The sequence below is a fragment of the Scyliorhinus torazame genome, chromosome 4 (genome assembly GCF_047496885.1).
Source record: "Scyliorhinus torazame isolate Kashiwa2021f chromosome 4, sScyTor2.1, whole genome shotgun sequence".
Taxonomy (NCBI): domain Eukaryota; kingdom Metazoa; phylum Chordata; class Chondrichthyes; order Carcharhiniformes; family Scyliorhinidae; genus Scyliorhinus; species Scyliorhinus torazame.
The window spans coordinates 300,044,240-300,059,246 of NC_092710.1; the positions used below are offsets into that span (position 1 = coordinate 300,044,240).

Genomic DNA, 15,007 nt, shown 5'->3' on the forward strand with positions numbered 1-15,007 from the left:
AAGCATTTATACTTTTGAACTGTAGCCTTTGCCGTAGATTGGTGCTAGGTGTGTTGCCACCTATTGTAAGTCCAATCCCTCTAATGCAAAATCTATTGTCAACTCCATTACAGTTAAATGCAAAGCTTCATGGTGTTAGAACTAATATCCTTAGGGCAGCACAGCGGTGCAGTGGTTAGCACTGCTGCCTCATGGTGCTGAGGACCCGGGTTCGATCCCGGCCCGGGTCACTGTCCGTATAGAGTTTGCATATCCTCCCTGTGTCTGCGTGGGTTTCACCCCCACAACCCAAAGAGATATGCAGGGTAGGTGAATTGGCCACGCCAAATTGCCCCTTAATTGAAAAAAGAATTGGGTACTCTAAATTTAAAGAAAATGAAAAGGAACTAATATCCTTGACTTGCGTAGGAGACAGCTTCAACATACAGGAAAGACATTTTTCTCTTAATGTAGTTCACATGAATTTGTTATAAGTGCGCCAAGAATAGATCGTATCTTTCAAAGCCTACGTTGACTGTATTTAAAATTCAAGTTTTCTGACCTTCAAAGATTTAAGTTGGATCTTTCTGGCAGCTCATGGGGATATTGCTTTGTGCCATTTTGCAGACCTGACTGCAGTTGTGTAGACTTGGCCTAGTGGTTGTATAGTGTGTATCCACAGCTGCAAAGAATCTGTCAGTAAGGACCACTCTTGTAGTTTGGGTTATATTTTTAATAAATGGTTGGATGTGTGCCTGGACACGTCCGTATTAGCCTGTTCCAACTTCAGAATAGATTTTGTTTCTATTAATGGAGATGTGGGGAATGGGAAAGAATAAATGCATTTTGCTTTGAGTAATTACAGTAACAGGAGTTAAACAATATAGGAACCAATATTGCTCTGACTGTATAAATCTTTGTACAAAATATGATGACAAAATAAGTTATTCCAAGATCGGTGTGTGGTACTTTAGATATGGTGGCAAAAGTGGGAAAGTATTTATCATGTTCAGAAGTAAATTGTGTTTAATGAAGTGTAAAAACAGAATTAACAATAGAGCACTTGCACTGAGAATAGTTTTTAGTAATTGTGAGTAAATATAGAATCCTGGGTGTTGATCTGTATCTGTTGAGCTGTAAGGAGACAGATGGTTCACAGAAAATTATGTATAGCTCTAAAATACTTTGAGCACAAGAGATTCAGAGTGACATGGCTAATAAAATTATAAATGGATCTTTGGGCGGCACGGTAGCACAGTGGTTAGCACCGTTGCTTCACAGCACCGGGGTCCCAGGTTCAATTGTCGGCCTGGGTCACTGTCTGTGCGGAGTCTGCACGTTCTCCCCGTCTGTGCGTGGGTTTCCTCCGCGTGCTCCGGTTTCCTCCCACAAGTTCAGAAAGACGTGCTTGTTAGGTGATTTGGACATTCTGAATTCTCCCTCAGTGTACCCGAGCAGGCGCGTGGGGTGGCGGCTAGGGGATTTTTACAGTGACATATTGCAGTGTTAATGTAAGCCTACTTGTGACAATAAAGATTATTATTATTTTAAATTATGTGTCAGCTTTAACTAGTTGGCAGGCATTTTCTGTTTGAAAACTATTTGATAAACCCAGTTTCCGCATGCCTTCTTTTCTTGTTATTGGTTCCGCTGTGACCCAGATACCAAAGCAGTTCTGTCACCTGAAACAGTTAATATTACCTGCTAAATAAATTGCATGTAAATGCTGCCTGCATGTCTCTAGGACATTGCTTACTATTTGACAATATTCACGTAGGTCAAAGTCATACAACCAGTCAGAATGGCAAATCATGTTGCCCAGATATGTTAAAATACCCTTTTCGAGAAAATTCAGGTAAATGTATAATGAAAATTTATTTTTGTTCTAGAGATCATTGACTGTTTTAAACTTACTTTTGTTTTTTTTGTCAGTAAGGTATGAAGTGTTTGATTCAGAGGTTGAAAATTTTCTTGACAACAGTATCTTATGTGGGAGTAGGCCAACCCATGAACAATGAGAAGTTCAGGCTGTTTTGTGAGGCTATTAAAATGGCTGCATTTAGTGGGCAAAAGTGCTCCAATTGAGTCAAGCTGGCATGAAGAAGCAACAGTAATAGTGAAAAAATGGTTACAAAAATCAGAAAAGAACATTAAACAAATAAAGTTTGTCCTTGAGAAAGAACTCCTCAATCATAGCTTGATGTGACTGCTCTGCTTTTGCTAGTTTTTTGCTATCATTATCTTTCTCATTTGCTATGACTTATCACATGTCTTTGTCAATGACACATGTATCTGTTTCCTTGATTATATTGTGTAGCACATCACTGACATTTTGACATTACCTCTAACACCATTTTGTAATACATTCTGGCACATATTGTTTCAACATCCCAAATGTATCCTTGATATTGTTATAGTTCCTGTACTCCTTCAAGCAGAGACACCTATGGAGGGAGAGCTTTGATATATATGTTCAAAACCTCGAAGGGTTTTGATAGAGTAATTAAGGAGAAACTGTTTACAGTGGCAGAAGGGTCAGTAACCAGAAGCCACAGATTAAAGGTAAATGGCAAAAGAACCAGAGGCAACATGAGGGAATAAAAGATATACACAGTGAGTTCTAATGATTTGAAATGCGTGTCTTGAAGGGGTAGTTGGTGGATCCAGATTGAGTATTAATTTTGAAATGGAAATTGGATAAATATTTGGAGGGCGATGGGGAAAGAGCAGAGGAGTAGGTTCAAAGAGCCAGCACAAACACAATGGGCTGAATGGCCTTCTGTATTGTATAATTCTGAGATTCTATGGCGATCTAGCTGGCGAGCTTCCTTGTTCCATTAGGCTCTTTAACCATCACAAGTTAGTTTTGTTTCCTTCCTCCCACTCCTGATGATACCATTAGCGAGCAATTTGCAACCTGTGTTTAAAGTAGAAGACAAAATGAAATATTGGACTATTCCTGGTCAGGCATCAACTCTGGAGAGAGAAACAAAGTCAACATTTCAGGTTGATGAATCTTTAATCAGAATGGGAAAAAGTTAGAGATGTAACAGGTTTTAAACGTGTACAGAGAATGATGGAAATATTCTGCAAGTTTGGTGGCATCTGCAGAGAGTGAAATAGAGATAGCATTCGCTGAAGAACCATGTTCCACTTGAAATGTCGCTGAAGAACCATGTTCCACTTGAAATGTTAACTGTTTTTCCCTCTCTATTTCCAGCACTTTCTGTGTTTATTTCTGTGAAGGAGGGTGCTCATGTGGTGAAGGAAAAGGCAAAAGGGAAGATCTGTGATAGAGTTGAAGGGAGGAAAGATTAAATGACAAAAGGGATGATAGTACAAGGTGTAAGAGGATGGTAATGGGACAAGTACCAAAACAAAGGTGGATCTAGAGGAGATACAAATGACAATAGCAGAATTATTACGAACAACTTCTGTCTGAAAATGATGGAGCAGTCGTTATGATGTGCAGTTGTCATTGTTGAGGTTGTGAAGTACCTAATCGTAAGTTGAGGTACTGTTCCTCATGAGGAATTGAACTAGAGAAAAGAGCATTAGACTGGGATGACCAGTTAGAATAGTGCATTATGGACATTAATTCGGGTTGCAGGGAGTGAACAAAGAGATGGGGGAGGGATGGCTATCAGGACTGGCTCTTTGCACAAAGGATGCCACAAAGGATGCTGGGAGGCTCAGAGGAAGGAAAGGAATGTGTAATGAGCCTATCAGAATCAGTGGCAGTTAGATTATATGACCAGGTCAAGGAAAGGGCCTATCGGAATCTTGTATTCGTGTATGTGGAACTTGATACTGCATGAATGTAAACTAAAGACCACATGTGTTGCCTCCTTTTGTCTCACTCGCTCTGGGAGTTTCAAGAGACATGGGTCTCCTGCTTCATCAGAGGGAGCGTAAGCTTGCAAGCTGTTTGAAATAAACTAAAGGAATTTCTAAATCCGAACTCAGCCTTTTGATTGAGACCAGACGGGACAGAAAGAACTCATTTCATCACTCAAACGCCCATTGAGTTTCATTGCAGCATTGTGGGGAAACTCAGACAGAGTGGGAGTGGGGCAGAAAATTAAACTGACATGCGACCAGAGTCTCAGGGTCACGCTTGAAGGGTCATACCCAATGTTTACAGCATCCCCAATGCAGCATACTAATGGAAAAAAGCACACTGGAAGCTTTTTCACTTGGAAGTATTGTTTGGGGCACTGGACTTTTGGGCAGGGAAGAAGAGAAAGGTCAGATAATCCAACACTGTGCTTGCTTGGGACCTTGCCATGGGCTTGGAAGGTGTGTTGGGGTGATGCTGTGGAGAGAATGGGCGCTTTGGAATACTGAAAGTGGAGATGAGAGAAAGATGCATTTGGAAAGCTGGAGATGGGGAAATGGTGAAGAGTGATCTGTTGAAACTATTTCCATGGCAACCCCTATGGACAGAAAAACAAAAGTGCATGCCTTTTCTGGGATGTATGGCATGTTCTTTGTCCTGGTCCTAACCAGGTTCCCTCCCTCATTCATCCATCACGTTGATGACTGTATGGGTGCTGTTTCCTGCTTTCATCCTGAACCTTCCTTCCAATTTCTACCCTATTCTGACCTTCACATGTTCCAAATATGACTCTTTTTCCTTGACTTCTTTATCAGTATTTCTGGGGCTAGGCTGTTGATCCATATCTGCCATAAGCTCACTGACTCCATCAGCTACCTTGACTTCACTCTCTCACACCCGCATACATACGGTCAGTATTCCATCCTACCAGTTTCTATGCCGCACCCCTTCTGATGATGTCACCACCTTCCATACCAGTACTTCCACTATGTCATCCATTTTCCTCAACTGAGGATTTCCCCCTACCGTGGATCACAAAGCCCTCAACTGTCCATTCCATTTTCCATACTTCTTTCACCCCTTCGCCTCCCTAGAACCAGAATAGAGTGAAATGCCCAGCTTTTATACTCAGCCCAGTGCATCACACAAGCTAGTCACCCCCACATTGATTCTATATGCACCTTCCGCTGCCTTAGAAAGGCAGACAGCATTATCAGAGACCCCTCCCACCCAGGCATTGCCTTCTTCCAGACCCTTCCATCAGGCAGAAGGTACAGAAGTCTGAAGACCCCCCACGTCCAGACATAGGGACAGCTTCTTCCCCACAGTTACTAGACTCCGCAACGACTCCCCCTCAGACTGATCTGTTCCCTATAAGAACACTATTCACGACGCCCTATGCTGCTCTACTCATGTATTTGCTTTGTTTGGCCCCTTGTTCTGCACTGTAACCAATCATTGTTTGTACCATTTGTCAATGTTCTCTGTTGATTATTCTTTTTGTCTACTGTGTACGTTCCCTCGACCGCAGAAAAATATTTCACTGTACTTCAGTACATGTGACAATAAATCAAGTCAAATGCTGCCATTGCTATAAATCTGAAGTCAAAACAGAAAATTCTGGAAATAATCAGCAAGTCTGGTAGGTCTAGTGGAGAGAGAGACAGAGTTAACATTTCAGATCAATTACCCTTCATTAGAACAGAACCCTAAATAATGCCTTCCAGACAAAATAGCTATTTGCTTGTACTACTTTCAATTTAGTATACGAACATACATACGAACATCCAACTCAGGAGCTGGAGTAAGTAGGCCGGTTAGTAAAGTTTCCAGAACACGGGATAGAACAGAGAATATAGAAAGTGGCAGCAATCTAACTTCAAGCACAGAAAAAAGGGGACAACTATAAGAAGGGGGGGGAGGGTGGTCAACACAGGACTGAGTGTTGTACCTAACTGCATACAGTGTACGAAACAGTTATGAGCCTGTTGCGCACATTGAAATTGGTGGGTACGATGTGGGTGTCACAGAGACGTGGCTGCAAGGTCGTCAGTGCAGGGATCTAAATATCCATGGAGATGTGTCCTATCAAAAGGCAGGCAGATGGGCAGAGGGGGCGGGTTGCATTGTTCGTACTTGAAGGAGTTTAGGAGGATGAGGGGGATCTTATTGAAACTTACAGAATACTGAGAGGACTGGAAAGAATGGACGTGGAGAGGATGTTTCCACGATTAGGAGAAACTAGAACCCAAGACAGTCTCACAGACTGAAGCAGAGATGAGGAGGAATTTTGTCCGCTGAGGGTGGTGAATCTGTGGAACTCATTGCTGCAGAAGGCTGTGGAGGCCAAGTCACTAAGTGTCTTTAAGACAGAGATAGATAGGTTCTTGATTAATAAGAGGATCAGGGGTTATGGGGAGAAGGCAGGAGAATGGGGATGAGCAAAATATCAGCCATGAGAATGGCTGAGCAGACTCGATGGGCTGAATGACCTAATTCTACTTGTATATCTTATGGTCTTATTCGTACCATAATCATGCTGTATTCGCTGGTGGGGATGTGGTCTTTTCTACGCTGTGGAAGCCAAACACAGATTGGGTTATTGCTCTGCGGAACACCTCCATTCAGTCCTTAAGCATAATCTTGAGTTTCAGGCCACTTGTCTTTTTAATTCTTCACTCCCTATTTGTCCTTGGCCTCCTACACTATTAAAATGAAGTTTGAGAAACAACGTCTCATCTTTCAATTCTGCACTTTACAGCCTCACATTGTTGAACTATTTGAGATTGCCTCCATTTTTCAAACGGGAGCTGGTGGTAAAGATTCTGCTTTCGCCATTTAGATTCTTTAGATTCATGCTTTAGATTCATAATTTTTTTCTTTGCTTGTCCCAATACCAACCCCTTTTATTGTGCACCAACGCCCCTTTTGTAATTAATCTTTTCCGTCTTCCGCTCTCACAGACCTATCTTACTCTTTGCGCTGTTTCCCCGTTTCGCTGCCTCTGTACTTGTGTAAAACCTGTTACACCTCTAACTTTCCCTATTCTGACAAAAGGTTTATGAAAGTTAAACTTTGTCTCTCTTCCTCCCCCCACCGCCTTCAATTCCATTACTTTTTAAATGTCTACATTTTTAAGGTGCCACAATAGTGCAATATTCTTCTGACTTTAGTTGGATGCCCATAGCTGTGAATTCAGTCTTGTTCGTTTATTTGAAATTCAGGGAGATGCAGCAATATTACTGAAATTGTATTATATATTATTATATATTTTATTGCAATGTATTTTAAAGGAAATTGTCAATTTTGACTACTTTTATGCACTTTTAACCCTTGAGCAATTCCAAATTAAATGCTTCAATTGCAGAGGGAGGATTTTAACATTCATTATTTTAGCACAACTGTAACCATTATGTTTAAATTTGTGAGCATTTTCTATCCAACAAAATAAATGCCTTAGGAATATCCATCATCTATGTCTCTCATAGCACTCTAATAATTGCAGTAGTTTCATGCGAAGTGGTTCATCAGCTGTTTGCATTATCTACTTGTTCAACAATCATCTCTTTTTCTTTCCTTTCATGGGCTGCTTTGTCGCTCTAATGTGATGCTCCAATGAGCGACGTACACTTTGTTCTCTTTGTTTCTCTGTACAGAACAAAATTGTTGCTGTGTTGAACAATAAAAAAACAGTTGAGACTTCCTCTTGGAGCTTTTATCTATTTATTCATCACTTTGACAGTTTAGCTTTTGTGTGAGCACACGCTTTGTGTTTTTGAATTTTTGCTCAGCACATTCTCTGGGACACCGATAGACTGGTTGAATAGTCTGAACCTTAGTAGGACTTTAAACAGGGCATTTTCCTATTTGCTTATCAGTCTTTCTTTCTATCTTACAGGGACATTCCTGTGGACTTCAAGTACATTGCTGAGCCAAGTATGCATTCCATGCCAGCCGTAACGTTGTCACCAAATGGTGAGTTTGTCTAATTTTTGCACTTGTCATCCTGATCATTAAGCCCCACTTCACAAGGCCAGCACGGTAGTACAAGTTGGGCAGCACGGTAGCACAAGTTGATAGCACTGTGGCTTCACAGCGCCAGGGTCCCAGGTTCGATTCCCTGCTGGGTCACTGTCTGTGCGGAGTCTGCACGTTCTCCCCGTGTCTGCGTGGGTTTCCTCCAGGTGCTCCAGTTTCCTCCCACAGTCCAAAGACGTGCAGGTTAGGTGGATTGGCCATGCTAAATTGCCCTTAGTGTCCAAAAAAGGTTAGGAGGGGTTATTGGGTTACAGGGATAGGGTGGGTGAGGGCTTAAGTGGGTTGGTGCAGAATTGGATGGGCCGAATGGCCTCCTTCTGCACTGTATGTATGTTCTATGTTAATAGAAAAAAATACTGTTCGATGCTATGGTATATTTTTAACAGAGCTGATCCCAGCAACAACTTTCATTTCTATAGTGAAATGTCTTGAGACATTTTGCAAGGGTGCAGTCAAACAGTATTTACCATTGAGGTCACGTAAGGAGGTACTGGAACAGATTATCAAAAGTACCATAAAGGCAGAAAGTGAAGTGGCAGGGCAGAGGGGTGTAGGGAAGTAATTCTGGAACTTGAGGGCTAGGCAATTGCCAGCACCACTGCCAGTTCTGGATGGTTAAAATCAAGGATACGCAAGAGGCCAGAATAAAGGGAACGCAGAGATCAGAAAGGTTTTTAGGGCTGAAGGAGGTTACAAAGATGGAGGAAGGATGAGGCTCATTTAAATTTACCATCCTACCATCTATCCCCTTCTCCCGTGTGTGCTTGACTAGCACCCCCTTAAGTACATCTATACTATTCACTTCAACTTCTCTCTGCAGTAGCAAGTTTCACATTCTTACTACTCTTTGGGAAAGGAAGTTTTTTCTGAATTCCCTATTGGATATCTTGGTGACTATCTTAAATTGATGGCTTTTAGTTTTGCTATTCCCCACAAGAGGAAACATTAGGACTTCCGGTTGCGGCTATGCTGAGCTAAGTCACACGTTCGGCAGCTTCCGCCAGAAATTGACTTTTGGGCTCTTTTGAGGGGCCCCAGCTGCCTTTGTTCGACGGTTCCCAGTGTGGGAAGGTGACAGTACGATTTCCCCGGCACTGTATGGATTGGACCAGGAGTGGAGCGGTGAAAAAAGTAATTCTGGTGCAGCGAAAAGTGCGAGGGAGGAAAGCCAAGATGGCGGCGGGTGGAGACCAGCCAGCGTGGGCGCAAGAGCAGCAGGAGTTTCTCAAGCGCTGCTTCACGGAATTGGAAAGCAGAGCTGCTGGAGCCGATGAAGGCTTCGATCGACAAGCTGGTCGAGACCCAGAAGGCCCAAGGGGCGGTGATCCGGGCGGTGCGGCAGAAGGCCTCGAAGAATGAGGACAAGATATTGGGCCTGGCGTTGAAGGTGAAGGCGCACGAGGCACTGCATAAGAAATGGCAGGAGAAGTTCGAGGACATGGAGAATCGGTCGAGGAGGAAGAATCTGTGGATTCTGGGTTTCCCGGAGGGAGTGGGGGGATCGGATGCTGGAGCATATGTGGTCACGATGCTGAACACGTTGATGGGCGCGGGTGCCTTCCCGAGGCCCCTGGAGCTGGATGGGGCCCACCGAGTCCTGGCGAAGAAGCCCACGTCTAACGAGCCGCCGCGGTCGGTATTGGTGCGGTTCCACCGCTTGGTGGACAGGGAGTGTGTCCTAAGATGGGTAAAAAAGGAACGGAGCAGCAGGTGGGAGAATGCAGAGGTCCGTATATACCAGGACTGGAGCGCAGAGGTGGCCAAGAAGAGGGCCGGGTACAATCGGGCTAAGGCGGCTCTGCATCGGAAGGGGGTGAAATTCGGGGTGCTGCAGCCGGCGCGACTGTGGGTCACGTTTAAGGACCGGCACCATTACGTTGAGACGCCGGAGGAGGCATGGACCTTTATTCAGGCCGAAAAGTTGGACACGGACTGAGGGTCGGTTGTATGGGGAGGTCGCGGGGGGCTACTGTGGTTACTGTGCTTTGGGGGATGTTCTGTTCTGTTCTGTATAGTTTGCTTGGGTGCTGGGTGGGGTAGGGTGAATTGATTTGAATGGGGGGTTTTGTGAGAGTGTGGGCGTCGGTTGTTGGAAGGACGGTGCCCCGTTGGGGGGAGGGGAGATGGGAGGCCCGAGGTGGGGGAGCTGGGATTAGGCCGCAAAAGGGAGATGCGCCAGAGAGGACAGGGCCGGTCTGATGGAAAGCGCGGGCTTTTTCCCGCGCTAGGGAAGGAAGGGGGCAGGGCCGGGGGGGAAGGGCGGTGTTGGAGAGGAGCGCCCACTGATGGACAGGAGGGGCAGGGGGGGGACTACCACACTGGGGGGTCGATGGCGTGGCGGGAGTGGCCGGGGTCAGCAGAAGTCAGCTGACTTACGGGAGTGTTATGGGGGGAGCAACGCAGCTAGGGGGGGACCTAGCTTTGGGGGGAGGGGGGGGGGATTGGGTTGGTGCTGCATTGGCCAAAGGTGAGCTGGAGCTCGGAGAGAGAGTCGGGGCGGGGGTCTGCCGCTGGGGGGAATGGAGAGTGCACGTGGCTGGCCTAGAAAAGGGGATGGCTAATCGGCAGGGGAGGGAGTGGAGGGGGGGGTCGCGGGAAGACCCTTGATCCGGCTGATAACTTGGAATGTGAGAGGCCTGAACGGGCCAGTCAAGAGGGCCCGTGTGTTCGCGCACCTGAAGGCAGATGTGGTTATGCTCCAGGAGACGCATTTGAGGGTGGCAGATCAGGTTAGGCTGAGAAAGGGGTGGGCAGGGCAGGTTTTCCACTCTGGGTTGGACGCAAAGAATCGAGGGGTGGCGGTTTTGGTGGGGAAGCGGGTGTCGTTTGAGGCGCTGAACATCGTGGCAGACAATGGAGGTAGGTATGTGATGGTGAGTGGTAAGCTGCAGGGGGTGCGGGTGGTATTAGTGAATGTATGTGCCCCAAATTGGGACGATGCCGGATTTATGCGGCGCATGTTGGGCCGGATTCCGGACCTGGAGGCAGGGAGCTTGATAATGGGGGAGGGACTTCAACACGATACTGGATCCAGCATTGGACTGCTCCAGGTCCAGGACGGGTAAGAGGCCGGCGGCGGCCAAGGTGCTGAGGGGTTTATGGACCAGATGGGAGGAGTGGACCCATGGAGGTTTGTCAGGCCGGGGGGCCAGGGAATTTTCTTTTTTTTCCCACGTCAATAAAGCCTACTCCCAGATAGACTTCTTCGTTATGAGCAGGGCACTAATTCCGAGGGTGGAGGGCATGGAATATTCGGCCATAGCCATCTCAGACCATGCCCCGTATTGGGTGGAGCTGGAGCTAGGGGAGGAGAGGGCCCGCTGTGGTGCCTGGATGTGGGAAAATCTTGTCACACACTCACCATATCGACCTTAGGCATGGATGAATCTTGACCAACGTTCACTACTGAACATGCATGCATCTTTTCTTCCGACATCTCATAAATTAATTATAGTTAACGTCAACCTCCGCATGAGGGATAATATATAAAGGTTTGTTAACAAATGGGCAATGGCCATTAGTGGAACACACACGTGACCTGGTTTGTGACTGCTGTAGAGCTTTTCTTCTCCATGTGCTGCAGTGTAGTTTCCCCCCCGTCACTTGCTGGAGAAAGGCTGCTGATGTGCTTGTCCCTTGCCATGGATGACTTCAGCGGACGTCCTCTTTGCAGCTGAGGCTTTGAGGACCCTGCTGAGTTGCCATGGAAATTGAGGTGGACTGTGCTAATGATGAAGCGGAGAAGAGGCTGCCCTGAGAGTTGCTTTGAAATGGCAGCAGCTGCTGCTCATTCACTGGCACGAGGATAATTGGGCCTCCCTGTGAGATCCCGGGAGCTGGTTCAGTGTCCAGGCTCCCTGTAACCAGGCTCTGCACGTCTGAGCTCCGAGGACGATGATAAACAGGTCAGTGACAGTTTGTCCCTCCAGGACATTCGCCGGTCTGTCCATGGTGTAAACTTGGTGTTACAAAGCTGCAGAACACATGGCCTGATTAGATACCAGTCTGGGTCAGAGCACACAACTCCTCTGATATATCTGCCAAACCTCCACATACCTCGCATTGGATCTCCAGCATCTGCCGCCTTACAGATGATGCCAGAGGCTCATCATCCAACTTGGACTTAGTCACTGGATCACCCCGGCACTCCTCTGACTTCCCAAGGTCGACTCTATCACACTCTCCAGCAGCTGCACGTGCAAGCACGAGGTGTCCTTATCAAATTGTGCTTGCCCTCATTCGGCTGTGCTAAATCCCTGCCGAGGTGCCAGTACCCGCGCTGGTGATTAATACAGAGGCAAGATATGATGCTACACCACTGAGGCTTCCTCCACCCTCGAAGGTTAGCGTCTGTCCCTCCAGGCTGGTAGGGTCAGGAGAAGGTGGTTCACCTGGAATACATGGAAGAAAGAGTGTTGGGATATACAAGGACACAAGATTCAACATCGTTAGCACTATATGGATGATCAGATATGACACCTTGCAACCATTAAATCACTTATAACATACCCACAAGGTTTCTACCAGGAATCATTACAGCCTTTGAATGCATAAGCCACTCGTGTATAATTCATGTAGCCATGCTAGGCATAATTTACCCTCCCATTGGCCTTATCCCCATCTGTGTACCAAATTGGAGGCCTTCCTCCAATTTTTTCCTTGCCAATCAAGCCCTCCAGTACATGGATGACAACAGCAAAACCTCCACCTCCAACAGCATGAGGATTGCCAGGTCGGGCACACCACCTCTAGTCCTGTTTCTATCCCAAGCATTTGTGCCTGCTCTTTCTAAAATGGGATGTGAAAATGCTATGATGTTTATTCTTATTCTCAGGCAGCTTAATTTCAATAAAAGCGAAATACTGCGGAAGCTGGAAATCTGAAATAGAAACAGAAAATGCCCAAAAACCTCAGCAGGATTGGCAGCATCTGTGGAGAGAGAAAAAGAGCTAATTGGCGGAATTCTCCATATGAGAGACTAAGTGCTGACACCGGGATTAAATTGTGTGTGTTTTATGGCCCTGAAAGCAGCACTGGTCCCGGAGCAATTGAAGACACGCTAATGGGCTAACACCAACGGCACGTGGAACGAGTGCAACTTCAATGCATGCCGGCGTGTGATACGACAGGGTCGGGATCAGCACTGGAGAGCCTGACGAGCCGGAGCAGCATTTAAGCAGTCCACTCCCCACGCTTCCTCACCCAGCCAAGAAGATGGAACCGATTGCGCTGGAGCACGGCCATCCCATTGATGGGTCAGCTGGGACCAGAGGGTACCTAGGGGGGAGGCCTGTCGAGACACCCACACGACCTGTGGCGCTAAGTTCTCATCAGGGAGTCAGTGGGATATGCAGCCGCATAGCTGCCTTGTAGGCTGATCCATGCCCAGCCACCCCAACCCCATGGCCCAACCCCTGGCTAACCCCTGCTACTCTCCCCGGCCCTGGCAGACGCCCCCTGGCCAGCGGCACAACTATCAGCACACTATAGCAATGTTGGACACTTTTTGTACCCGCTGTCTCTTCCTCAGCAACCACTGTGACCAGTTCCTGATTTTAAATACCACAAATGAATCTCGCCATCAGTAATTCCGCCTGGCAGAGGCGAAGTAACGCGGGAGGTCGGTGAATGCCAGGTTGGGCACATTAATGATATGCGAATGGCCTCGACTACAATACAATTTGCATGGGCATGCCAGGCTGCGACCTGAAACGTATTCACGCCACTGTCGAGGCAATATGGCATTCCGTTGGCCGCCCGGTGCCGCGTCGCTGGACGGATAATCTCGTCTATGAGAGAATCCCGTTTTGAGTCTATATGACTTCTTTGCTGGATTTTTCCAGCATTTTCTGTTTTCATTACTTCAATTTCAACATGGGTTCAAGCGCTGGGGAAAGCATAGTCTGCACAATTATTAGCAGCGAGATTTATACCTTCCTCAAGTCTTAACAAGTCTACAGCCAAGGCCCATCCCTCCTGGAACCACAGTGACACTTCTCAGAGGGCACAGGCAGTGTCATTTAGGTATAATGCTGCCTCGCCTCTGAGGTACTCCAGACTCGAGCCTTCTTCCTTGTACCTTCTGTGTACATTGATAGACATTGCATTTCTCAAAAGGTTATTTTGGCTCTTCAACATTGCCTCCAACTTTTTTTTAAAATATTTTTTATTAAGGTTTTTTAACAACACAATTTTTTCCCTTTACAAACAATAACCCCCCCCCATAACAAAATAACACAAAATCTCCCTGAGCAAGATATATACATGGCAAGATGGTATATTTACATAGCTTTATACACTGGCTCTTGGCCGCACGTACCGTTTCTCCCTGCCCTCCATGCCATCTCCCGCTCATTCATCCCCTCAAACAATCTCTCGTTTCCCCCCCCCCCCAGGGTTGCTGCTGCTGCTGACCGACCTTCTAATGCTCCGCGAGATATTCTAGGAACGGTTGCCACCGCCTGTAAAACCCCTGTGCAGACCCTCTCAAAGCAAACTTAATTCTCTCCAATTTTATGAATCCCGCCATGTCGTTAATCGAGGCCTCCAGGCTAGGGGGCTTCGCCTCCTTCCACAATAGCAAGACCCTTCGCCGGGCTACTAGGGACGTAAAGGCCAGAATTCCGGCCTCTTTCGCCTCCTGCACTCCCGGCTCATCCACTACTCCAAATATTGCTAGTCCCCAGCTTGGCTTGACCCGGACTTTCACCACGTGGGATATTACTCCCGCCACACCTCTCCAGAACCTCTCCAATGCCGGGCATGACCAAAACATATGGACATGGTTCGCCGGGCTCCCTGAACATCTTTCACATCTATCCTCTACCCCAAAGAACCTACTCAGCCTCGCCCTCGTCAAATGCGCTCTGTGAACCACCTTAAATTGTATCAGACTGAGCCTGGCACACGAGGAGGAGGTATTAACCCTACCCAGGGCATCAGCCCATAGCCCTTCCTCAATCTCCTCCCCCAGCTCCTCCTCCCATTTACCTTTCAATTCTTCTACTAGCGCTTCCCCCTCTTCTTTCATCTCTTGGTATATTTCCGACACCTTGCCCTCCCCGACCCATACCCCCGAGATCACCCTATCTTGAACTTCTTGTGCCGGGAGCAACGGAAATTCCCTCACCTGTCGCCTCACAAAAGCCCTCA

At 46.7% G+C, this 15,007-nt stretch overlaps 1 protein-coding gene across 1 annotated transcript in view; it reads left to right on the top strand.

Moving 5' to 3' along the window:
• cdc40 (cell division cycle 40 homolog (S. cerevisiae)) overlaps positions 1-15,007 on the top strand; it is a 243,394-nt gene that overhangs the window by 206,043 nt on the left and 22,344 nt on the right. The window contains exon 13 of the mRNA XM_072500007.1: positions 7,716-7,792. Within this exon, the coding sequence (XP_072356108.1) occupies positions 7,716-7,792 (77 nt within the window). The remainder of the gene's footprint in view (positions 1-7,715; positions 7,793-15,007) is intronic.